At 43.3% G+C, this 27,405-nt stretch overlaps 1 protein-coding gene across 6 annotated transcripts in view; it reads right to left on the minus strand.

Annotated features, from left to right (window-relative positions):
- The window catches only part of tmem63c (transmembrane protein 63C), a 310,233-nt gene that overhangs the window by 259,267 nt on the left and 23,561 nt on the right, over nt 1–27,405 (minus strand). For 4 of the 6 annotated variants that reach the window (XR_015757812.1, XM_087989521.1, XM_043701470.2 and 1 more), the window contains exons 2-3: nt 22,088–22,232; nt 2,563–2,799 (exon numbers count right to left, since the gene is read on the minus strand). Coding sequence is in view for 5 of the 6 variants with exons in the window: in XM_087989521.1 (XP_087845647.1) it covers nt 2,563–2,766 (204 nt within the window). In the remaining variant the exon portion in view is untranslated. Of the gene's footprint in view, nt 1–2,562; nt 2,800–21,544; nt 21,570–22,087; nt 22,233–27,405 lie in introns of all 6 variants that reach the window. The other 2 variants (XM_043701472.2, XM_043701473.2) reach the window with 2 other exon arrangements.

Here is a 27,405-nt window from a genome sequence, read left to right on the forward strand (position 1 = left end):
ACTGAAATCAGAGAAACCCTGTAAACATGAATTAAAATAGAAATAACTTTTACGGTGAAGGTATACAGCCTCATTAGAATTTACAGTGATCTGCTCGGTCTCCCTAGCCAAGAAAGAAAATACTGCCTCCATGAGACAGAATGTCCTATGAGCAGACATTGAATAAGCTTAGAGTTCAGAACAATGACAGGTGACTTCCCAAGCCATTCAAGATTCTGATTCATAAGACATAGGCGCAGAAACTAGGCCATTCAGCCCATCGAGTCTGCTCTGCCATTCAATCAGGGCTGATTGGTTTTTCAACTCCATTTTCCTGCTTTCTCCCTGTAACCTTTAAGTCCCTTGGCAATCAAGAATTTATCTATGTCTGTTTTAAATATAATCAATGATTAGTCCTTCACAGCCCTCTGTAGGAATGAATTCCACAGATTCCCCACTCTCTGGCTAAAGAAGTTTCTCCTTATCTCTATTCTAATAGCGCTTTCCTTTATTCTAAGGCTGTGCCCTCGGGTCCTCATCTCTCCTGCAAATGGAACTATCTTCCCACCATACACTCTGTCAGGGCCATTCAATGTTCTCTAAGCTTTAATCAGATCCCCCCTCATCCTTCTAAATTCCATCGAGTATAGTCTGAGTCCTCAAATGTTCCACATATGATAAGCCTTTCATTCCTGGTACCAGTCTCGTGAAACTCCTCTGGACCAGCTCCAGGACCAATACATCTTTCCTGAAGTATGAGGATCAAAATTGCTCACAATATTCTAAATGTGGTATGACCAGAACCTTACAAAGCCTCAGAACATCCCTGCTTTTATATTCCAGTCCTCCTGAGATGAATGACAACATTGTATATGCCTTCCTAACTACCGACTTACTCTACAAGTTTACCTTAAAGAGAAACCCCAACTAGGGGACTCCCAAGATCCTTCGCACTTCAGATTTCTGAATTTCCTTCCCGTTTAGAAAATTGTCCATGCCTGTATTATTCCTATCAATGTGCAAGACCTCACACTCTCCCATGTTATATTTCATCTGCCACTTTTTTGCCCACTCTCCTAACTGGACTAAATCTTTATGCAGCCTCCCCACCTCCTCAATACTGCCTACCCCTCCACCTATCTTTGTATCATCTGAAAACTTAGCCAGACTGCTCTCAGTTCCTTCATCCAGATCATTAATGTATAAAGTGAAAAGTTGTGGTCCCAGCACCAACCCCTGTGGAACACCACAAGTCACCAGCTTCCATCCTGAGGAGGTGCCTTTTATCCTCACTCTCTGCTTTCTGCCAGAATGTCAACTTCTATCCATTCCAATACCTGGCCTCTAACACCATGGACCCATTTCTTACTCAGCAACTTCCTGAGCAGCACCTGATCAAAGGCCTTCTGGACGTCCAGATAGATAACATCCATTGGCTCTCCTTGATCTAACCTGCTCATTATTTCCTCAAAGAATTCTAGAAGATTTGTCAAGCATGACCTCTCCTTGATGAAACCATGCTGACTTTGCCCAATTTTACTGGACACTTCCAAGTATTCAGAAATCTCATCCTTCACAACTGACTCCAAAATCTTACCAACGACTGAGGTCAGGCTAATCAGCCCATAATTTCCCATCTTTTACCTTACTCCCTTCATAAATAAGAGTGTCACATTAGTGATTTTACAGTCCTCTGGGACCCTCCCGGACTCCAATGATTCCTGAAAGATCACTACTGAAGCTTCCACTATCGTTTCAGCTATTTCTTTCAGAACTCTAGAGTATAGTCCATCTGGTCCAAGCAATTTATCCACTTCCAGACTTCTCAGTTTTTCTGGCACCTTCTCCTTCGTGACAGTTACTGTATTCATTTCTGTCCTTTGACTATCTTTAATTTTTGGGCTATTACTCGTGTCTTCCACCTTGAAAACTGACACAAAGTACTTATTCAGTTCCTCAGCCATTTCTTTGTTCCCCATTGCTACTTCTCTAGCCTTATTTTCCAGCGCCCAATCCACAAAGATTCAAAGATAGACGAAGAAAGGCTCTAAAGTGGCAGAGGAATCCATACCATTGGAGCTCATTCTCAGGACTAGGTTCAATCCTTTGAGCTGAGATATGGAGAATTTCTCTATCTTCAGAAAGTTGTGAAGCTTTGGAATTTATTACCTTAGAGAGTCGTGGATGCTTAATAGTTGAATATATTTAATAACTTTGGATACTTGGGGAACTAATAGTATAGGGATAGTACAAAAAAGTGGACTTGATGTCAAAGAACTGCCATTATTCAAATGGATGGAGCAGCTGGTTCGAGGGATTACATGATCTACTTGCTCCTATTTTTGTATATTTTTATCATATTTGAATGACCAACCCAGACATCTGGCAATGCGGACTGGTCACCTGTCCCACATCCCACCTCTGAGACAATGGGAACTAGCTTGGCTGACTAGATTCCTATTCCAGAACATTTGTGTTTCAACTTCTGACCCGACGTAACCCACCCACTTTTTAGTGAGTTACATTTCAGCACTGTCAGTGAATTACTGGCTTAGCCTATGAAAAAGAGAAATATATTCATACCAGCCAAACAATGAAGTTGATGGCGAGCACTGTGGGGATTCCTCCAAAGGAAAGCCCTTGAAGCACAGTGCTCCGGGATCGTGCATTGTAACAATGTTCCATCGTCCCATTGGCCAGTGAGTCCAAGAAGTTTAGTAGTCCCAGATTATGGCCAAGTTTGCTGTTCAGAGTTGATGAGGAGTGGTGAAAGGTAGAGTCATCCATCTGGGGAATGCTGTCTGAGTCCAAGCCAACTATCTGTGTTAGAACACAAAGCAATAAGAAAAACACAATAAATATTTGAAACAAAGGTCAATGTAGAGAAGAGAGTGGGGCAATGAGATTAGGAACATAGGAACAGAAGAGGTATATTAAGGCCATTGTGCCTGCTCCAGCATATAACAAGATCATGGCTGATCAAGCACTTGAATGCCTTTTACGCATAATAGCCCACAACCAGGATTCCAGGATTCAGATGTTTCAGTAAGAACTGAGAAGATGGTAAAAAAAGGGGAGGTGTGGCATTGTTAGTCAAGGACAGTATTACAGTTGCAGGAAGGATGTTTGGGGACTCGTCAACTGAGGGAGTATGGGCTGAGGTTAGAAATAGGAAAGGAGAGGTCACCCTGTTGGGAGTTTTCTATAGGCCTCTGAATAGTTCCAGAGATGTAGAGGAAGGGATAGCAAAGATGATTCTTGACAGGAGTGAGAGAGACCGGATAGTTGTCATGGGAGACTTCAACTTTCCAAGTATTGACTGGAAACACTATAGTACGAGTACAATAGATGGGTCAGTTTTTGTCCAGTGTGTGCAGGAGGGCTTCCTGACACAGTGTGTAGACAGGACAACAAGGGGTGAAGCCACTTTATATTTAGTACTGGGTAATGTGCCCAGCCAGGTGTTAGATTTGGAAGTAGGTGAGCACTTTGGTGATAGCGATCACAATTCTGTGATGTTTACTTTAGTGATAGAAAGGGATAGGTGTATACCACTGGGCAAGAGTTAGAGCTGGGGGAAAGGCAATTACGATGCGATTAGGCAAGATTTAGGAAGCATAGGATGGGGAAGGAAACTGCAGGGGATGGGCACATTAGAAATGTGGAGCTTATTCAAGGAAAAGCTCCTGTGTGTCCTAGATAAATATGCACCTGTCAGGCAGGGAGGAAGCTGTAGAGCACGGGAGCCATGGTTTATGAAGGAAGTGGAATCTCTGGTCAAGACGAAGAAGAAGGCTTATGTTAAGAAGAGATGTGAAGGCTCAGATAGGGTGCTTGAGGGTTACAAGGTAGCCAGGAAAGACCTAAAGAGAGAGCTCAGAAGAGCCAGGAGGAGACATGAGAAGTTGTTGGTGGATAGGATCAGGGTAAACCCTAAGGCTTTCTATAGGTATTTAAAGAATAAAAGAATGACGAGAGTAAGATTAGGGCCAATCAAGATTAGTAGTGGGAGGTTATGTGTGGAGTCAGAGGAGATAGGAGAAGCACTAAGTGAATATTTTTCGACAGTATTCACTCTAGAAAACAATAATATTGTCTAGGAGAATACTGAGATACACGCTACTAGACGAGGTGGGATTGAGGTTCACAAGGAAGAGGTATTAGAAATCCTGCAGAGTGTGAAAATAGATAAGTTCCCTGGGCCAGATGGGATTTATCCTAGGATCCTCTGGGAAGCCAGGGAGGAGATTGCAGAGCGTGTGGCATTGATCTTTAAATCGTCATTGTCTACAGGAATAGTGCCAGAAGACTGGAGGATAGCAAATGTGGTTCCCCTGTTCAAGAAGGGGAGTAGAGACAACACTGCTAATTACAGACCAGTGACCCTTACTTCAGTTGTTGGTAAAGTGTTGGAAAAGGTTATAAGAGATAGGATTTATAATCATCTAGAAAAGAATAATTTGATTAGGGATAGTCAGCACGGTTTTGTGAAGGGTAGGTCGTGCCTCACAAACTTTATTGAGTTCTTTGAGAAGGTGACCAAACAGGTAGATGAGAGTAAACCGGTTGATGTGGTGTATATGGATTTCAGCAAGGTGTTCGATAAGGTTCCCCACAGTAGGCTATTGTATAAAATGCAGAGGAATGGGATTGTGGGAGATATAGCAGTTTAGATCAGTAATTGGCTTGCTGAAAGAAGACAGAGGGTGGTGGTTGATGGGAAATGTTCAACCTGGAGTTCAGTTACTAGTGGTGTACCGCAAGGGTCGGTGTCAGGTCCACTGCTGTTCATCATTTTTATAAACGACCTGGATGAGGGCGTAGAAGGGTGGGTTAGTAAATTTGCAGCTGACACTAAGGTCGGTGGAGTTGTGGATAGTGACGAAGGATAAGCTGCAGAGCTGGACTGAGAGGTGGCAAATGGAGTTTAATGCAGACGAGTGTGAGGTGATTCACTTTAGTTGGAGTAACCGGAATGCAAAGTACTGGGCTAATGGTAAGATTCTTGGTAGTGTAGATGAGCAGAGAGATCTCGGGGTCCATGTTCACAGATCGTTGAAAGTTGCCACTCAGGTTGACAGGGTTGTTAAGAAGTGTTTTAGCTTTTATTAGTAGAGGGATCGAGTTCCGGAACCATGAGGTTATGCTACAGCTGTACAAAACTCTAGTGCAGCCGCAATTGGAGTATTGTGTACAGTTCTGGTCACTGCATTATAAGAAGGACGTAGAAGCTTTGGAAAGGATACAGAGGAGATTTACTAGGATGTTGCCTGGTATGGAGGGAAGGTCTTACGAGGAAAGGCTGAGGGACTTGAGGCTGTTTTCATTGGAGAGAAGAAGGTTGAGAGGTGACTTAATAGAGACATATAAGATAATTAGAGGGTTAGATAGGGTGGACAGGGAGAGCCTTTTTCCAAGTATGGTGACGGTGAGCACGAGGGGGCATAGCTTTAAATTGAGGGGTGATAGATATAGGACAGATGTCAGAGATAGTTTCTTTACTTAGAGAGTAGTAAGGGTATAGAATGCTTTGCCTGCAACGGTAGTAGATTCACCAACTTTAAGTACATTTAAGTCGTCATTGGACAAGCATATGGACGTACATGGAATAGTGTAGGTTAGATGGGCTTCAGATTGGTATGACAGGTCGATGCAACATCGAGGGCTGAAGGGCCTGTACTGCGCTGTAATGTTCTATGTTCTATATTCTATAACACTTTATACCACAGGTAATCAAAAATCTGTCAAAATTTACTTTAAACATACTGAAACTCTGAGCTTCCACAGCCATCTGCAGTCAACAATTCTGCAGATTCACAACTCTCTGTCATAGAGTCATCTGGTCAGAAAGTCCTACTGCACAGAGACAGGCCCTTTGGCCCAAACTGGTCCATGCTGACCAAAATGTCCATCCACGCCAACCCCATTTCCCTGTACTTGATCCGTAACCTTCTAAATCTTTCCTATCCATGAATTTGTCCAAATGCCTTTTAAATGTTATTAATGTACCCACATCAACCACTTCCACTGGCAGCTCATTCCACACACATATCACCCTCTGTGTAAAAAGGTTGCTCCTTAGGTTCCCTTTAATTCCTTCCCCTCAAATCTTAAACTGATACCCTCTAGTCCTTGATTCTCCAACCCCGGGAAAAAGACTGAGAGCACACACCCTATCCATGCCTCTCATGATCTTATACACTTCTATAAGATAGACCCCCCCCCCAGTCTCCTACGCTGTAAAGAAAAAAGTCCTCGCTTATCCAACCACTCCCTCTAACTCAGACCATTGAGTCCTGGCACCATCCCTGTAAATTTCTTCTGCACTCTTTCCAGTTTAATCACATCCTTCCTACACCGAGGTGTCCAAAACTGAACACTACTCTAAATGCAGCCTCACTAACATCCTGCCAAACTACAACATAACGTCCCAACTTCTATACTCAATGCCCTGACTGATGAAGGCCAGTGTACCAAGCACCTTCTTCACTGCTCTATCTACCTGGGACTCCACTTTCAGAGAACCATGCACCTGAACTCCAAGATCTCTCTGTTTAACTACACTCTTTAAGACCCTATCATACACCTTGAATGTCCTACCTTGATTTGACTGTCCAATATACAAGACCTCACACTTACCTGCAGTAAACTCCATTTGTCATTTATTCCCCAGCTGATCAAGGTCCTGCTGCAATTTCTGAGAACCTTCCTCACTGTCCATGATACCAACTATTTTAGTGTCATCAGCAAACTTACTAATCATGCCTTGTACATTCTCATCCAGATCATTGATATCGACAACAAACAGCAATGGACCCAACACTGACCCCTGAGGCACTCCACTGACAAACGCCTCCAGTCCGACAAACATCCTTCCTCTATTACCCTCTGCTTCCTATCATCAAGCCAATTGTGTATCCAATTTGGTAGCTCCCCCTGGATGCCATGCAATCTAACCTTTCCAGAGCACCCTACCATCTAGAATGTTATCAAAGGCCTTACTGAAATCCACAAACACTATGTCTATCACCCTGCCCTTGTCAATCTTCCTGGTCACTTCATGAAAGAATGCTTACAAATTTGTGAGGCATGATCTTTGTGAGCCATGCTCACTACTCCTAATCAAACCCTGCCTTTCCAAATTCATTCTTATCCCTCAGAATCATCTCAAGTAACTTAGATGTTAATCTTACTGGTCTATAATTCCCAGGTGTTTCTTTGCAGCCCTTCTTGAATAAGGCCACAACATTCGCTACCCTCCAATCTTTCCAGACCTCACCCGCTACCAGTGGTGATGCAAAAACATTGGCCAGGGCCCCAGCAATTTCTCCTCTCACCTTTTGAAGTGTTCTTGGATATATCTGGCCAGGACCAGGAGATTTATTCACTTTTATACATTCTAATAAATCCAACACCTCCTCTACTGTGATATGGCCATGATCACTAACTTCCCCAAGTTCTCAAGTCTTCATGTCTTTCTCCATGGTAAACACAGAGGAGAAATATTCATTGAGGACCTCACCCACCTCCTGTGGTTCTATACAAACATTGGTCCACTTTGGTTCCTGAGGAGTCCTATTCTCTCTCTAGTTATTCTTTTTCCTTTAATATACTTAAAGAATCTTTTTTTGATCCACCTTAATCTTCTCAGCCAAAGCTATCATGTGCCCTCTTTTCACCTTCCTGATTTCCTTCTTCAGTACACTCCTGTATCCCCTATATATCTCCAGGGATCCCCTTGATCCCAGCTGCCTTAACCTGAGCAAATCCTCCTACTTTTCTCCGAGTAAAAGAATCTTGCCTCATTTCAGTCCTTTATTTTTAAAATGTTTCTCTTTCTTGCTATTTTCCCAACAAAAGAGGCTTACACCAGCTTTCTTTCACAAACTCAAAAACAACTCATTTGTTACAAAGAACAAAGAACAAAGAAACTTTACAGCCCAGGTACAGGCCCTTCAGCCTTCCAAGCCTGAACCAATCCAAATCTACTGTCTGAACCTGTCCGTGAATTCCTAAGCATTTGTATCCCTCTGTTCCCCACCTACTCATTCATCTATCCAGACGCATCTTAAATGAATACGGGCCTGCCTCTACCACCTCTGCTGGCAACGCGTTCCAAACGCCCACCACCCTCTGTGTGAAGTACTTGCCACATGTATCCCCCTTAAACTTTTCACCTCTCAACTTGAACGCGTGACCTCTCGTTATTGAATCCCTCAACCGGGGATAAAGTTTGTCTCTATCCATTCTGTCTATACCCTTCATGATTTTGTAAACCTCAATCAGGTCACCCCACAATCTCCTTTTTTATAGTGAAAATAAACCTAATCTACTCAACCTCTCTTCATAGCTAGCACCTTCCATACCAGGCAACATCCTCGTAAACCTTCTCTGCACCCTCTCCAAAGCGTCCACATCCTTTTGGTAATGTGGTGACCAGAACTGTACACAGTATTCTAAACGTGGCCGAACCAATGTCTTGTACAATTTTAACATGACTTGCCAGCTCTTATACTCAATACCCCGTCCAATGAAGGCAAGCATACTATATGCCTTCTTGACCACTCTATCCACCTGTGCAGCAACCTTCAGTGTACAATGGAACTGCACTCTTAGATCTCTCTGCCCATCAACTTTTCCCAAGGCTCTTCCATTTATTGTATAACTTGCTCTTGAATTAGTCTTGCCTAAATGTATCACCTCACATTTGTCTGGATTGAAAGCCATCTGCCACTTTTCCACCCAACTCTCCAGTCTATCTATATCCTCCTGTATTCTCTGACAGTCCCTTATGCTTTGTGCCACTCCACCAATCTTTGTGTCATCTGCAAACTTGCTGATCATACAACAGTGCTCTCTTCCAAATAGTTTATGTATATTACAAACAACAGTGGCCCCAGCACTGACCCCTGTGGAACACCACTGGTCACCTTTCTCCATTTCGAGAAACTCCCTTCAACTACTACTCTCTGTCTCCTGTTGTTCAACCAGTTCTTTATCCACCTAGCTAGAACACCCTGCACATCATGTGACTTCACTTTCTCCATTAGTCTACCATGGGGAACCTTATCAAACACCTTACTAAAGTCCATGTATATGACATCAACAGCCCTTCCTTCATTGATCAACTTGGTCAATTCCTTGAAGAACTCTATTAAGTTGGTAAGGCACGATCTCCCCCGCACAAAACCATGTTGCCTATCACTGATAAGCTCATTCTTTTCTAAATATAAATAGATCTTATCCCTAAGTACCTTCTCCAACAACTTTCCCACCATCGACGTCAGGCTCACTGGACTGTAGCTACCCGGAATATCCCTACTACCATTCTTGTACAGGGGGACAACATGAGCAACTTTCCAGTCCTCCGGCACCTCACCTGTGTTTAAGGATGCCACAACGATATCTGTCAGGGCCCCAGCTATTTTCCCTCTTGCCTCCCTCAGCACCTGGGATAGATCCCATCTGGTCCTGGGGATTTGTCCACCTTAATAACCTCTAGCCTACCCAACACATCTTCCCTACTTATGCCAACGTGATCCAGACTAATCAAACTTTTATATCTAATCTCAACATTCATCATGTTCCTCTCCTCAGTGAACACTGATGTAAAGTAATCATTCAGAATCTCTCCCATTCTCTCAGGTTTGACATACAGCCTTCCTTCATTATCTTTTAGTGGACCAATCCTTTCTCTAGTTACCCACTTGCTTCTTATATAAGAATAAAATTCTTTAGGATTTTCCTTAATTCTGCTGGCTAAAGCTAGTTCATGACCCCTTTTAGTCTATTCTACTGTTCAACATTAGACTATGTCCCTTAAACCCAAACTCACTGCTATGAAATATCTGGGGAAGTGCGCTGAGTTGCCAACAGTTTAATGGTTTAATTAAAGTATGCAAAATCTCTAGTGTTCTGTCTGATGGAATCAAATTCACAGAAAACACTGACTAGGTTCCTGTACTTCACAAGAAACACTATTTATGACAAATAAATAAATTCTCACCATGAAAAAGCAAATCAAAGGACCATCAACATATAACTCTATTAGTTTAAACTTTAATCCCCTTTTTAAAATTCCCACACATACAGACAGACACAGATAAGCACTGGTTTTATGGGTGGAGGCAAAAACACTGGGGAAACACAGTTCAATTGCACGTCTGCAGGATTGGTGAAATATTCCTTCTGCTTCTGAAGATCTTGTGTTCTCTGATCTCCAGATTCTTTCATTTCTTTGCAGTTGGCAGTGTGATTGGTACACTAATCACAAAGTATCTTAGTTAGTTGTTAATGGCAATAGTTTTCAGCAACTGTTGGCAGAGGATACTGACTTTCATCAGACTTTAGTTACTGTTACTGCAGAGACAGAACCTTTTTTTTAATTCACTCGCAGGATGTGGGCATCTCTGGCTGGGCCAGCATTTATTACTCACCCCTAATCCCCAGATGGCAGTTAAAGGTTAACCACATTTCTGTGGGTCTGGAGTCACATGCAGGCTAGACCAGGTAAGGACAGCAGATTTCCTTCCCTAAAGGACATTCATGAATCCAGATGGGCTTATCAGACAATTGACAACTGTTTCATGGTCACCATGAGAGCCTTAATTCCAGATTTTTTTTATAGAGTTCAAATTTCACCATGAGTTGAGGCAGGATTTGAACCCAGAGCCCAGAACATTAGTTGAGTTTCTGGATTAATAATCCAGTGATAACAGCCTAAGCCTTAGCCTCCCCAAAGAGAGGTGCCAGAGACTTCTCTCGCTCCACTGTAAGTTATTCATCTGCCCAGGACCCAATCAGAGAGTTGTCAGGCTGATGACGTCTGACACATTTCATCACAAGATTTGTGACATACAAACAAAACACAAGATTTAAATTCATTCATCCGTCTTCACCCCACACCTCAGCACGGTCAAGAATGTTTATATTAAATATTTTGAAACAATTGTAAGCTTCACATAGTCAGGAAGGACAAATCACATTCGGAGTGAGACACAACCCTAGTGCAGTTTGGGAATTGAGTGCCAAGGAGTAGAGGTTCCCAGTTAGTAATTTTTTTTTTTAATGGGATAAATTGAAGCCCAAAATCGGAGGCCCAACACAAAGCAAATAGTAGTATCCAATAAATCTGTAAGTTCATTGGTTGGTAGGTGACTGTTAATTTGACTATCTATTACAGGTTACTTTCAGACTGAAGGTAAAAAGAGAAATATTTACACATTCCAAACTAAAAGTCCAATAGAAAATTAAAAAAAAACAAATCAGAACCAAGTAATTAAAATAGAGATGTAGGGCCAGGCAATATATTGTACATGCATGATGTGAGGGCTGATGGACCCCATTCCGGTTCATCATGGCCATACTTGCAATAAGTGCTGGTTCTTGGAGTTGGTGAGCAGGAGGGCTTTTGTGGCAATGTATTTTTATACACACAAAAGAGATCTTTTTATGAATAAGGTATATTTTTGAAATTAAAACAACAGGGAGAGATCATGTTTCTGGAGACAGTCACACCCCTTAGATTAACGACCTTGAATTTGGTCAGCGACAAGAGGATGTGACTACAAACAAGGCAAGTAGGGGAATCCAGGAAGTAGTGTTAAAGAGCCTCAACCCTTGAGCTTATCCAACATGTTTGAGATGTTAGCACCATGTGTGGACAAAAGCAAGCCGCATGGGGAGATGGGCAGACTGACTATTGCACCGTGCTATAGGGAGTCATTCTAGAGAGGGGGTAGAAAAGAGAAATGTAGTTGTAATCAGGGATATTATAGTCAGGAGAATAGACACTGGTCTCTGTGGCTAACTGTGGTTCATTTATCAAGATTATCTTATGCTTTTCAAGGCTGCCTGGCAGACTCCTAACCGTTTAACTCATTTCATTAACAAATTTGTTAAAGATACAGATCCTGTGCTTAAATTATACACAAATTTCCAGAAACCCCACACTGTGTTTTACCATCAGGACTCTCCTACATTCCATTTCCTACCTGGCTAATGTAGTACATCCCGGTGTACCTCTGTACATTACTTTACACTTCTTATGCAGTTTATAAGGTCCTCTTATTGTTCTTTCCTGTAAATCTGAGAACACTTGAGAAGGAAAGTCCTTCATCGAAACTTCAGCTGGTATGGAGTTGAATCCACGATGTTAACCCTACCCTGTACCACAAACTGGTCATCCAGTCAACTGGGCTGACTGAGCTCCACAAGTGTCTCAGTATTAACTGTCCCAGTTGTAAGGAGAGCAGAGTATGGGAGTAATGTGACGTTACAGAAGGGCCTTTTTCAACACTAACCCCTAAAACTAAGGTGCAGCCATTGAGCTCACATGGCAACTCTTGTTAGATGATGTTCTGACATGATGCATTTCATTGTTAAAAATAAAACAACACCAGGTTATAGTCCAACAGTTTTATTTGGAAGCACTAGCTTTCAGAACGCTGCTCCTTCACCAGGTGGTTGTGGAGTATAAGATCATGAGACACAGAATTTATAGCAAAAGGTTACAGTGTCGTGCAACTGAAATAATGTATCGAACAAACCTGGATTCTTTTAGAATGGGTTGCAGGTTTCAGTTCATTAATATGTAAATTCCAGAACTTCTTTTAGCTCATCTTCTCGAGATAACTTAAGGTTTTATTCCTAGGGAGTGTTGCTGAACAAAGAGACCTTGGAGTGCAGGTTCATAGCTCCTTGAAAGTGGAGTCACAGGTAGATAGGATAGTGAAGAAGGTGTTTGGTATGCTTTCCTTTATTGGTCAGAGTATTGAGTACAGGATTTGGGAGGTCATGTTGCGGCTGTACAGGACATTGGTTAGGCCACTGTTGGACTATTGTGTGCAATTCTGGTCTCCTTCCTATCAGAAAGATGTTGTGAAACTTGAAAGGGTTCAGAAAAGATTTACAAGGATTTTGCCAGGGTTGGAGGATCTGAGCTTTAGGGAGAGGCTGAACAGGTGGGGGCTGTTTTCCCTGGAGCGTCGGAGACTGAGGGGTGACCTTATAGAGGTTTACAAAATTATGAGGGGCATGGATAGGGTAAATAGGCAAACTCTTTTCCCTGGGGTCGGGGAGTCCAGAACTAGAGGGCATAGGTTTAGGGTGAGAGGGGAAAGGTATAAAAGAGACCTAAGAGGCAACGTTTTCATGCAGAGGGTGGTGTATGTATGGAATGAGCTGCCGGAGGAAGTGGTGGAGGCTGGTACAATTGCAACATTTAAGAGGCTTTTGGATGGATATATGAATAGGAAGGGTTTGGAGGGATATGGGCCGGGTGCTGGCAGGAGGGACTAGATTGGGTTGGGATATCTGGTCGGCATGGATGGGTGGAACCAAAGGGTCTATTGCCGTGCTGTACATCTCTATGACTCTATGACTCTACCTCAGCTCAGGAAATGCATTAAATATGTGAGGTCAGAGTCTGTCTGTATCCCAATCTTGAGTCAGACTGGTTTATTTCCAAATTGAAAATTACAAAATATTAACATGTATTGACTGCCTGCAGATTATACTATAACCTGGTATTGTGTGATTTTTAACTTTGTCCACCCCCGTCCAACACCCACTCCTCCACATCATGGCATTTCATTGTAGTATTGTGGAGAATGGTCTCCCTGCTCTGAGCAAAACTTTGGTCCAGGACTAAATTGGGTTCTTCCATGCTCTACAATATAATCCAGATGACAGGTAAGCACTAGGAAAAACTGGCCAGTCTGTCAGCCTCCCTCAGTAATTGGAACCATCAAAGCCAGCATCAGAATCCTTTGCACCAGAGACAGTGTACAATCTCAGCCAGCTAGTAACAATGGAATCTTATACATGACTGCATCTTATGTGAAACTGCTACTTTCAAGAAGAAGAGAAAAAAGTGTTAAAGCAGAGTGTGTGTAGTCAAATGGAATTGGAAGAGCCAAACCTTTGCAACAATTTTGACCTACAAGGGAGATAAGAGGAAGGTAGTGAGAAGTAACTTAGGAGGGTTGTGAGAAAAGTCAGATAACTCACCATGACTGAGAAAGGATCTCAGAGGATCTGGTGCTCAACAAGGGGAACAGCATTGAACAGGGCTGCACTGGGACTCTGGGAGTATTTCCTTCTAAGCAGCAACCGATAAAAGGAAGAGAAGCTCTAGTTGGAGTGGCTGGTTTGGGAGTGACCTTCTGGAGACCGGCTATGAGGTGAAAGTGCTGCTGTTGGGGTCAAAGTGCAAGCTTTGGTGAGCATCTGGCTTCGCTGCGAGGGGCGAGCAGCATTAAGGTTCAGAAAAGTAAGGTCTTTTTGTTTGATCTAATAGTCATTAGAAGGATAGCAACAGCAGTCAGTGGAGTGGTGTGCTCGTGTGAGTTTGTGGGAGATCAGGGAAAAGTCAACTGTCTCTTACAATAATATGTGCAAAATGTGTCCACCTATAGTTCTTCTCGAGAGAAAGCAACATCAGCAGCCAGATAAGTGGTGTCACAGTTGGCTCTATTGTACAGCAGAGAGGGTCCAAGTGTAAGTCAGTCATAGTGATAAGGAACACTGTAGTCAGGGACATAGACAGGTTTTTCTGTGGCTGTGAGTGAGACTCCAGGATGGTATGTTGTCGTCCTAGCGTCAGGGTCAAGGATTTCTTAGCAGGCACAGGACATTCTGAAAAAGGAGAGCGAGTAACCACTTTCATGGTTCATATTGGCACCAACATTGCAGAGGTGCGTAGGTTAAGTTATTTTATTTTACATTAGGATTAATCCTCAGCACAACATTGTGGGCCAAACAGCTGTACTTTTCTCTGTTCTAAGTTCTACGAATAGGGCCAAAGACAGAAGTGGGAAGTTGTGCGTACCTTGTGGAGATCGGAGAGGTGCTAAACGAATGTTTCTCATTAGTTTTCATTCAGGAAAAGAATATTGTAGAGGAGAAAGATGAGATATGAAATATTAGAATAGAAAGGATCGAGGTTAGTAAGGAAGAGGTGTTATCAATTATAGAAGGAGTGAAAGTAGACAAGTCCCCTGGGTCGGATGGGATTTTTCCGAGGATTCTCTGGGAAGCTAGGGAGAAGGTGGTGAAGACTTTGGCTTTGATCTTTGAGTTGTCATTGTCTACAGGTTTAGTACCACAGGACTGGAGGATTGCAAATGTTGTGCACTTGTTCAAGAAGGGCAGTAGAGATGACCCAGGTAATTATAGACCAGTCAGCCTTACTTCTGTTGTAGGAAAAGTTTTGGAAAGGATTATAAGAGATAGGATTTATAATCATCTGGCAAGCAACAATTTGATTTTAGATAGTCAACATGGTTTCATCACTGGCAGGTCATGTCTCACAAACCTCACTGAGTTTTTTGAGAAGGTGACCAAGCATGTAGATGAGGGTAAGGCAGTTGATGTGGTATACATGGACTTCAGTAAAGTCTTTGTTAAGGTTCCACATGGTAGGCTGCTGGAGAAAATGCAGAGGCACTGGATTGAGTGTGATTTAGCAGTTTGGATTAGAAACTGGCTTTCTGTAAGAAAGCAGCGAGTGGTTGTTGATGGAAAATATTCAGCCTGGAGTCCGGTTACCAGTGGTGTGCCATAAGGATCTGTTTTGGGACCACTGCTGTTTGTCATTTTTATAAATGACATAGATGCACACATAGGTGGATGGATTAGTAAATTTGCAGATGACACTATAGTCGGTGGAGTAGTGGACAGTGTGGAAGAATGTTACAGGTTGCAGGGGGACTTGGATAAACTGCAGAATTGGGCTGAGAGGTGGCAAATGGAGTTCAATGCAGCTAAATGTGAGGTGATGCACTTTGGGAAGAATAACAGGAAGGCAAAGTACTGGGTCGATGGAAAGATTCTTGGTAGTGTGGAGGGATCTTGGAGTCCCATGTACATACATCCCTGAAAATTGCCACCCAGGTGGATAGTGCTGTTAAGAAGGCATACGGTGTGTTAGGTTTCATTCGTAGAGGGATTGAGTTCTAGAACCGTGACGTCATGCTGCGACTATACAAAACGCTAGTGCGGCCACACTTGGAATATTGTGTACAGTTCTGGTCGCTCCATTACAGGAAGGATGTAGAAGCACTGGAAAAGATGCAGAGGAGATTTACCAAGATGTTACCTGGTCTGAAGGGAAGCTCTTATGAAGAAACGCTGAGAGATTTGGGTCTGTTCTCATTGGAAAGAAGAAGGCTAAGGGGGAATTTGATAGAGACATACAAGATGATCAAAGGATTAGATAGGGTAGACAGTGAGAGTCTTTTTCTAGGATGATGAAATCGGCTTATACGAGGGGGCATAGCTGCAAATTGAGGGGTGAGAGATTTAAGACAGATGTCAGAGGCAGGTTCTTTACTCAGAGAGTGGTAAGGGCGTGGAATACCCACCTTCTAGCTCAGCACCGTCCCCATTACCTGTTCTTCCTATCTATCTCCCTTTCAACCTATCCACTCCACCCTCCTCTCTGACCTATCACCTTCACCCCCACCCCCATTCACCTATTGTACTCTATGCTACTTTCTCCCCATCCCCCTCTCATTTATCTATCCACTCTGCAGGCACCTGCCTCTATTCCTCATGAAGGGCTTTTGCCCGAAACGTTGATTTTCCTGTTCCTTGGATGCTGCCTGATCTGCTGTGCTTTTCCAGCACCACTCTAATCTAGACTCTGATCACCAGCATCTGCAGTCATTGTTTTTACCTTGCCAATGTAGTTAACTCAGCCACATTAGGGAGTCTTTGGATAAGCACATGGATGAGGATGTGCTTAGATTAGTTCACAGGTCAGCAAAACATCGAGGGCCGAAGGGCCTGTTCTGTGCTGTGTAGGGGGATGGGCTTAGATTAGTTCACAGGTCGGCGCAACATTGAGGGCCAAGGGGCCTATTCTGCGCTATATTGTTCTCTGTTCTATGTTCTACTCTAAGGCTGTGCCCTTGGATCCTACTCTCTCCTACCAATGGAAACATCTTTCCAACATCCACTCTGTCTAGGCCATTCAGTATTCTGTATGTTTCAATTAGATTCCACCCCCCCCACATCCTTATAAACTTCATCAAGTATCAACCCAGAGTCCTCAAACGTTCCTCATATATTAAGTTTTTCATTCCTGGGACCATTATCGTGAACCTCCTCTGAACACGCTCCAGTATATCCTTCCTGAGATATGGAGCCCAAAACTGTGAATAATCCTTTAAATTGGCCTGACCAGAATCTTACAGAGCCTCAGAAGTACACTCCTGCTTTTATATTCAAGTCCTCTCAAAATAAATGCCATATTGCATTTACCTTCCTAACTACTGACTCAACTAGCAAGTCTACCTTGAGAGAATCCTGGATAGAACTCCAAGTCTCTTTGCTCTTCAGATATCTGAATTTTCTCCCCATTTAGAAAATAATCCATGCCTCCATTCTTCTTACCATAGTGCATGACCTCATGCTTTCTCACGTTGTACTCTATCTGCCACTTCTTTGCCGACTCTCCTAACCTGTACAAATCCTTCTGTAGCCTCCTACCTCCTCAATGCTACCTGTCCCTCTACCTACCTTTGTATCATCTGCAAATAGAGCCAGGTGCCCTCAATTCCTTCATCTGTACAAAGTCAAAAGTTGTGTTCTGAACACTGAGCTTTGCAGAACACCACCAGTCACCGGCAGCCATCCTGAGAAGGACCCTTTTATCCCCACACTTTCTTTCTGCAAGACAAACAAACTTTCATCCATGCTAGCATCTTGCCTCTAACACTATGGACCCTTATCTGCCTCAGTAGCCTCCTGTGCAACACCTTGTCAAAAGCCTTCTTGAAGTCCAGGTAGATAAAATCCATTGGCTCACTTTGGTCTGACCTGCTCATTACTTCCTCAAAGAATTCTAGAAGATCTGTCAGCCATGACCTCCCCTGATGAAACCATGGTGATTTTGCCCTATTTTACCATGCACCTCCAAATATTCAGAAATCTCATCCTTTACAATGGATTCCAGGTTCTTACCCACAACCAAGGTTAGATTAATTGGCCTGTAATTTTCCGCCTTTTGCCTTACTCCCTTTTTAAACAGGGGTGTCACGGTAGCGATTTTCCAGGGATCCTCCCTGACTCTAGTGATTCCTGAAAGATCACCACTAACGCCTCCATTATCTCTTCAGCTATCTCCTTTGGAACTCTGGTGTGTAGTACATCTAGTCCAGGTGACTTATCCATCTTCAGGCCATTCAGTTTTTCTCTAGCACCTTCTGCTTGGTGATGGCCATCATACTCAGTTCTGCCCCCTCACTCTCTTGAATTTTTGGGATATTACTCATGTCTTCCGCCATGAAGACTGACGTAAAGTAATTATTCAGTTCCTTAGCAATTTCCTTGTTCCCCACTACTATTTCTCCAGTGCCATTTTCCAGTGGCCCAATGTCCACTTTTGCCTCTTTTTGGCCCTTTATAAACCAAAAGAAACTCTTACAGTTTTCCTTTACATTACTAGCTAGCTTACCCTCATTTTTAATTTTTTTTGGTGCCCTCTCTTGAGTTAATAACTTCTCCTGAGTTCTCCTTCCCTATCATTTCTTTCATATTTTTCCACGCAGGTGAATCCAATTCTACAGATGTTAACCTGCTGCTTTGTTTCCCAGTGGGGACATTTTACCCTTCTCTTTAAAATCCTGTTGACCAGCCTATTTACCCTTTTCACGAGAACATTGCTCTCGGCTCAGGTCAGATGGAGACTGTCCTAACGGTACAGATCCTTCGTGTTCCAATGCTGGTGCTGGTGCTGGTGCTGGTGCTGGTGCTGGTGCTGGCGCCCCATGAAAAGGAACTCCTCTTCCCTGCACCACTCTTTTAGCTACGTGTTTACTTACTTTATTCTCGTGTCCCTATGCCAAACTGCACATGGCTCAGACAGTAATCCGGAGATTATAACCCTGGAGGACCTGTTCTTTAATTTAGTTCCTGATAATCCCTGAACAGGTCATCTTTCTTTGTCTTGCCTATGTTGTTTGTTCTAGTGAGGACCACAACAATTGGGTCCTCCCCTTCCCTCGCCAATATTATTTCAAGCCAGCCAGAGATATCCCTTACCCTGGCACTGGGCAGGCAACATACTAGGCAGAACTCTTGATCCTGCTTACAAAGTATACTCTATCCCCCAAATTATATAGACCCCTACAACTACGACTTGTCCTTTTGCTCCCCCCACTTGAATGGCCTCCCATACCAGAGTGCTGTGGTCAATTGGCTCATCATCCCTGCAGCCCTCTTCCTCATCCACACTGGGAACAAGTACCCCGTACCTGATGGACAAGATCAAGAGCTAAGGCTCCTCTGTTCCTGACTGCAGGATCCCTCAACCTGCCTGAATCACAGTCACACCCTACTGGCCCTGGCCACTGACCAAAGTTGAGGTATTTAACTACCAGGTGTGTCTGCCTCCTGAAACACAGCGTCCAGGTAACTCTCCTCCTCCTGGATGTGCTGCAGTGCTTGAAGCTTGCATTCCAGATCATCAACTCTGAGCTGGAGTTCTTCCAGCAACCAACACTTACTGCAGATGTGGTCACTGCCATTCACAATGGGATCAGCCAGCTCCCACATCATACAGCTACAAGTCATCATCTGTCCAGCCATTTGTACTTAATTACTTTTTAAATGTACATTTTTTTTGTAATGAGTTAATAACATTTATTAATACTTCTTAATTTATTAATAGTACTGCCTCAGGATAATAGCCACTGCTATGGACAGGATTTCATGGTCACAGGAATGTGCTGGCAGACAGCAAGCTGGTTTGAAGTGTGTCCACTTCAACGCCAGAAGTAGCTGAAATAAGGTAGGTGAGCCTGCAGCATGGATAGGTACCTGGGACTTCGATGTTGTGGCCATTTTGGAGACATGGATAGAGCAGGGTCAGGAATGGATGGTTTAAATCTTTCATTAAGATCAGGGAAGGCGGTAAAACAAGGGAAGGCTGGCTTTGTTAGACAAGGACAGTAAAACGGTTGGATGAAGGAAATTTTGACGAGGACTCGTCTACTGAGGTAGTATAGGAGGAGAGGTCGCACTGCTGGGAGATTTTTATGGGTCTCCACAGAATTCCAGGGATGTGGAGGAGAGGACCAGTAAAACGATTCTGGGTAGGAGCGAAAGGAGCAGGGTGGTCATTGTGGGGAACGCTAACTTTCCCAACATTAACTGGAAATGCTTTAATTCTATTACGTCGGATGGATCAGTTTTTGTCCAATCTGTGCAAAAGGGTTTCCTGACACATATGTCGAAGGACCAACAAAAGGGGAGGCCACTCTGGATCTGGTGCTTGGTAATGAACCAGGCCAGGTGTTTGATTTAGTGGTAGGTGAGCACTTTGGAAAGTGACCATAATTCAGTTACGTTTAGTTTAGTGATGGAAAGGGATAGGTACATGAGGGCAAGAGTTATCGATGGGGGTAGGGCAATTATAATGCAATTAGGCAAGACTTGGGACGCATAAAATAGGGTAGCAAAATGCAGGGGATGGAGACAATCAAAATGTGGAGCTGGCTTAAGGAACAGATATTGCGAATCATTGATAGATATGTCCCTGTCAGGCAGGGAGAAGTGATAACGTAAGGGAATTGTGGTTTACTATAGAAATTGCATCTCTTGTTAAATGGAAGAAGGAGGCTTATGTGACGATGAGATAAGATGGTTCAGATGAGGTGATGGAGAGTTACAGATCAGCTAGGAAGGATTTAAAGAGAGAGTTAAGAAGAGCAAAGAGAGGACATGAGCAATCTTTAGCAAATAGAATAAAGGAGAACCCTAAAGCTTTCTATAGGTATGTTAGGAATAAATGGATGATTAGGGTAGGAATAGAGCCAGTTAAAGACAGAAGTGGGAAGTTGTGTGTGGACCCTCTGGAGATCAGCGAGGTGCTAAACGAATATTTTTCAATGGTTTTCACTTAGGAAAAGGAGAATATTGTAGAGGAGAAGAATGACGTACGAGATATTAGACTAGAAAGGATCGAGGTTAGTAAGGAAAAGATGTTATCAATTCTAGAAGGAGTGAAAGTAGACAAGTCCCCTGGGCCAGATAGGATATATCTGAGGATTCTCTGGGAAGCTAGGGAGGAGGTGTTGGAGCCTTTGGCTTTGATATTTGAGTTGTCATTGTCTACAGGTTTAGGACCACAGGACTGGAGGATTGCAAATGTTATGCCCTTGTTCAAGAAGGGCAGCAGAGATGACCCAGGACTTTGTCCCAATGGAGAAGGAACAGCAATATAATTTCAAGTCAGGATGGTGTGTGGCTTTGAGGGGAACTTGTAGGCAGTGGTGTTCCCATGCATCTCTGCTCTACTCCATCTAAATTGAAGAATTAGAAGATTTAGAAGATGCTGCCCAATGTGTCTTGGTGAGGGATGGAATTGCAGGAGACAGTTGCATATAGTACTAGATTGACAAGTCGGCACCAAGTGAGGTAGATCCTGCTGGAACACATTCTTCCTCTTTTGAAGAATGTTGGTCAGCTCATTATGGAGGATAAGACTGGACACTGTGGCTACTGGTAACAACAGAAGAGTTACAAAGATATTCCATTGTTATGGTTTTTTATAACTCACCAGTATCAATCTTATACTTCTGCAGCTAGTTTTAAGAAAAGAGAGAAAAAAATCACTGCAGACCTTACATTTACTTTGAAGACCTGAAGCATCCATCAATCCAATTCACCAATCTTTCCCTGAACTTGTGGTTAATGTGGAGAGAAGCTGAATAGTTGGTGTGTAACAGTAAGCACTCGCCAAATTCAAAACTCAAGTCTGTACCACGCAAACATGTAACCTCATCATTGTATCCTAGAACATAGAACGTTACAGCGCAGTACAGGCCATTCGGCCCTCGATGTTGTGCCGCCCTGTGAAACCAATCTGAAGCCCATCTAACCTACACTATTCCATTCTCCTCCATATGCCTATCCATTTAAATGCCCTTAACATTGGCGAGTCTACTACTGCTACAGTCAGGCCGTTCCACGCTCCTACTACTCTCTAAGTAAAGAAACTACCTCTAACATCTGTCACCCCTCAGTGTAGTGAGTGGATACCAAACCAGATAGATCCGCTTAGCACACAGTGACAGTGATCCAAGTTCGAATAGCCAATTACCTGCTTGATGGTGATAGCCAAGGTCTTTGAACTGCTGTTGAAGTTTCTTCGGTGGCTGCAGCAATAATTCAGCGACAAACCCTCAATTTCTTAATATGAAAGCAAGGTGGAAGATTGGATGCTGTTGGTACAGTTTTAACACTGCCTGTTAATTGAAAAAGATGGAAGAAATTTATGGATTTCAAGGAAGTGGTGGTAATTTAACCCTTGCAGCCTGTTCTGACATTAAAATCATGGCTGACCTGTATTATAACCTCTCTCCCTATTTTTATTCCAAATGGTTTGGAAACTTCACCTAACAGAAGTTTCTCCATCTCAGTTTTGAAAATTACAATTGATTTCAAATTGTGTGGTTAGCGCTGCTGCTTCACAGCGCCAGGGATCTCGTTCGATTCCAACTTTGGGTAACATAGATAGAACATAGAACATAGAACAATACAGCACAGAACAGGCCCTTCGGCCCATGATGTTGTGCCGAACATTTGTCCTAGCTTAAGCACCCATCCATGTACCTATCCAATTGTAACTGTCTGTGTGAAACTTCCACACGTTTCCCTGTGTCGGGTGCTCCGATTTCCTCCCACAGTTCAAAGGTGTGCAGTTAAGTGAATTGGCAATGCTAAGTTTTTCATAGTGCCCATGGATGTGTAGGAGGTGGGTCACCCATAGAAAATGCAGGGTTACAGGGGTAGGCTGGAGGGAGATGCTCTTTGGAGATTCAGTGTGGACTCAGCAGGCCAAATCTCCTTTCTCCATTGTGTGAATAACTGGTTCTGACATCACTCTTGAACAACTGCCTTCATTAAAACAGAATCCCTAGGAAGGAGGCCAGTTGGCCCATCAAGTCTGCACCAACCCTCCCCCGAATCCTGCAACCCCACATTTACCATGACTAATCCACCTAGTCTACATATCCCTGAACATACGGATAATTTTGGCATGACTGACCAAGCCACCTAATCTGCACATCTTTGAACTGTGGGAAGAAACCAGAGCACCCAGCAGAAACCCACTCAGATACAGGGTAAACTCCCTGTGCATGTTGGAATCAAACCCAGGTCCCTGGTGCTGTGAGGCAGCAGTGCTAACCACTGAGCCAATGTGCTGCCCAACATTAGGTTATACATCTAAGTTCTGGAATATTCCACTTGAGAAAATGGTTTCACTCTATAAATCATGTTAAATTGTTTAAACATAAAACCATAAGACACAAGACACAGGAGCAGAATTATGTCATTCAATCATGTCTGGTACATTTCCCAACTCCATTCTTCTGCTTTCTCCCTATTACCCTGATTCACTTACAAATCAAGAACTTTTGTATCCCAGTCTTAAATATACCACAGCCCTCTGAAGCAATGAGTTCCACAGATTAACCACCCTCCGGCTGAAGAAATTCCTCCTCATCTTAGTTCTATAGGGTCATCCCTTCACTCTGAGGCTGTGCCCTTGGGTCCTAGTCTCTCTTATTAGTGGAAATGTCACCTCCACGTTCACTCTACCCAGGCCTCTCAGTATCCTGTAAGTTTCAATCAAATACCCCCTCATCCTTCCAAAGTCCGAGTGCAGACCTAGCGTTCTCAACCATTCCTCATATGATAAGTCCTTCATCTCTGAAATCTTGATTAGATTAGATTAGATTACTTACAGTGTGGAAACAGGCCCTTCGGCCCAACAAGTCCACACCGACCCGCCGAAAAGCAACCCACCCAGACCCATTCCTCTATATTTATCCCTTCACCTAACACTACGGGCAATTTAGCATGGCCAATTCACCTAACCTGCACATTTTTAGACTGTGGGAGGAAACCGGAGCACCCGGAGGAAACCCACGCAGACACAGGGAGAATGTGCAAACTCCACACAGTCAGTTGCCTGAGGTGGGAATTGAACCCGGATCTCTGGTGCTGTGAGGCAGCAGTGCTAACCACTGTGCCACCGTGCCGCCCCAATCATTCTTCTAAAGCTCCTCTGGAGCCCCTCAAATGCCAGCACATCCTTCCTTAGATACAAGACTGAAAACTGCTCACAATATATCCAAATGCAGTCTGACCAGAGCCTTTTACAGCCTCAGCAGTACATTTCTGCTCTTGTGTTCTAGCCTTGAAATGAATGCAACATTGCATTTGCCTTCCTAACTGCTAACTGACCCTGTACAGTAACCTTAAGAGAATTCTGAATTAGGACTCCCAAGTTCCTTTGTACTTCAAATTTCCTTGTTTAGAAAATAGACTATGCCTTGATTCTTTCTACCAAATAACCTCACACTTTCCCACATTGTATTCCACCTGCCAGTTCTGTGTCACTCTCTTAGCTTGTTCAAGTCCTTCTACAGCCTCCCCACATCATCAATACCTGCCCCTCCCTCATCTTTGTGTCATCTGCAAACGTTGCAACAATGCCCTCAGTTCCTTCGTCTGACATCTGCAGACCTCCACTCATCATCCTGAGTGTCATCCTGAGAAACACCTTTTCATCCCTTCTCTCTGCCTCTGCCAGTCAGCCAATCCTCTCTCCATACCAATACCTTTCCCTGAACACCATGGTTTCTTATCTTACTTAGCAGCCTGTTGCATGGCACCTTGTCAAAGCCCTTCTGGAAATCCAAGTCGAACACAACCACTGGCCTCCTCAAAGAATTCTGACAGATTTGCCGGGCATGACCTTCCCTTGATGAAGCTGTGCTGACTCAGCCCTATTTTACCATGCACTTTCAAGTACTCCACAATCTTATCCTTAATAATGGACTCTAAAATCTTTACCAATGACCAAGGTCAGGTTAACTGGCCTATAGTTTCCTGTCTTCTGCATCCCTCTCTTCTTAAACAGAAGTGTTACGTTAGCCATTTTCCAGTCCTCTGGGACCCTCCCGGACTCCAGTGATTCCTGAAAATCACCACCAATGCCTCCACAATCTCCTCAGCTATCTCCTTCAGAACTCTGGGGTGTAGTCAATCTGGTCCGGGTGATTTATCCACTTTCAGACCTTGCAGCTTCCCCAACGCCTTCTCCTAAGTGATGGTCACTCCACTCATCCCTGCCCCTGACTCTATTTAAGATCTGGTCTGCTGCTTGTGTCTTCCATCATGATGGAGAAAGTGAGGTCTGCAGATGCTGGAGATCAGAGCTGAAAATGTGTTGCTGGAAAAGCGCAGCAGGTCAGGCAGCATCCAGGGAACAGGATCCTGGATGCTGCCTGACCTGCTGCGCTTTTCCAGCAACACATTTTCAGCTCTTCCATCATGACAACTGATGCAAAAACAGCTTCTTCCCCGCTGTTATCAGACTTATGAACAGACCTCTCATGTATTAGAGTTGATCCTTCTCTGCAGTTTCTCTGAAGCGGTAACACAATATTCTGCATTCTATTCTATTAGCTTGATGGGGAGAAAATGAGGACTGCAGATGCTGGAGGTTAGAGTAGAGAGTGTGTTGCTGGAAAAGCACAGCAGGTCAGGCAGCATCCAAAGAGCAGGAGAATCAACGTTTCGGGCAAAAGCCCTTCAACAGGAATGAATCTCATTCCAGCACCACACTCTCAACTGTTACATTAATTTACCTATGTAAGGTATGAATCATCTGGTTAGCATGTAAAACAATACTTCTCACCATATCTTAGTACATGTAACAAAAATAAATCAAACCAAAAATCAAAAATACTTGTACAGTTCTATTGCCTTTTCTTTGTTCCCCATTACTACTTTTCCTGCCCCAATTTCCAGGAGCCCAATGTCCACATTGCCTCTCTCTTACTTTCTAGATATCTAAAAAAAACTTGAAATTTTCTTTTATATTACTAGCTAACTTACTCTCATATTTCATCTTCTCCTCACTGATTGTTTTCTTCTTTAGTTGTCCTCTGCCTGTTTTTAAAGGCACTTGAGACTATTAGACTGGATGGGATTGAGGTTTATAAGGAGGAGGTGTTAGCAATTCTGGAAAGTGTAAAAATAGATCAGTCCCCTGGGCCCGATGGGCCTGATTCTCTGGGAAGCCAAGGAGGAGATTGCAGAGCCTTTGGGTTTGATCTTTATGTCATCACTGTCTACAGGAATAGTGCCAGAAGACTGGAGGATAGCAAATGTTGTTCCCTTGTTCAAGAAGGGGAGTAATTAAACCTGGTAATTATAGACCTGTGAGCCTTACTTTGGTTGTAGGTAAAGTGTTGGAAAGGATTCGAAGAGATATGATTTATAATCATCTAGAGAGGAGTAATTTAATTAGCGATAGTCAACATGGTTTTGTGAAGAGTAGGTCGTGCCTCACAAACTTTAGTGAGTTATTTGAGAAGGTGACCAAACAGATGGGTGAGGGTAAAGCGGTTGATGTGGTGTATATGGATTTCAGTAAGGTGTTTGATAAGGTTTCCTACAGTAGGCTATTGCACAAAATACAGAGGCATGGGATTGAGGGTGATTTCCAGGTTTGGATCAGAGATTGGCGAGCTGAAAGAAGACAGAGGGTGGTGATTGATGGGAAATGTTCATCCTTGGAGTTCAGTTACTAGGGGTGTACAGCAAGAATCTGTTTTGGAGCCACTGCTGTTTGTCATTTTTATAAATGACCTGGGATGGGTGCATAGAAGGATGGGTTAGTAAACACTGAGGTCAATAGAGTTGTGGACAGTGCCAAAGGATGTTGCTCCCCCTTGAATGGCTTATGGTCAGTTTGCTCATCCTCCCTCCAGCTGACACTCTCATCCACACAGGGAGCAGGAATCTCAATCCTGTTAGACAGGGTCGAGGGCTAAGGCTCCTCCAGCACTATCTCCTGGATCACACAAAGTCACACCTTCCTGTCCCTGACCACTGACTGAGATTGAGGTATTTAATCTCAGGGGTGTGACTGCCTCCTGAAACACAGCATGCAAGTAACTCTCCCTCTCCCTGATGTACCGCAATTTTCAAAACCCTGAGCTGGAGTTCCTCAAGCAACAACACTTGCGACAGAAATAGTCACTATGAACCACAATGAGGTCCACCAACTCCCACAGCACACAGATACAACACATCCTACATCTCTAAAATTAAGAACAAAATAAGAAAAAGTAATCTTCAAAATTTTCCTTTTGGCATTTTAATTTGTAGTCTGTAATACTTCCTGTATTTAGCTTCAGTCTGAAAGTAACCTATTATAGATAGTCAAATTAGTAGCTACTGCCAACCAATAAACTTATGGTTTATCTGTTCTTATGGCCGAGGGCAGACCAATCAAAACATTCTTAAGCAGGCAATCTGGGCCATAACTTTGCAATTTGTTTCAGTAAGTGTACAGTGAAAATTAACTGGAGTAAGTTAGAACATAGAACATAGAACATA

The sequence above is a fragment of the Chiloscyllium plagiosum genome, unplaced genomic scaffold, assembly GCF_037043375.1.
Source record: "Chiloscyllium plagiosum isolate Xiang-an unplaced genomic scaffold, Cpla_swu_hap1 HiC_scaffold_8, whole genome shotgun sequence".
NCBI classification, from domain to species: domain Eukaryota; kingdom Metazoa; phylum Chordata; class Chondrichthyes; order Orectolobiformes; family Hemiscylliidae; genus Chiloscyllium; species Chiloscyllium plagiosum.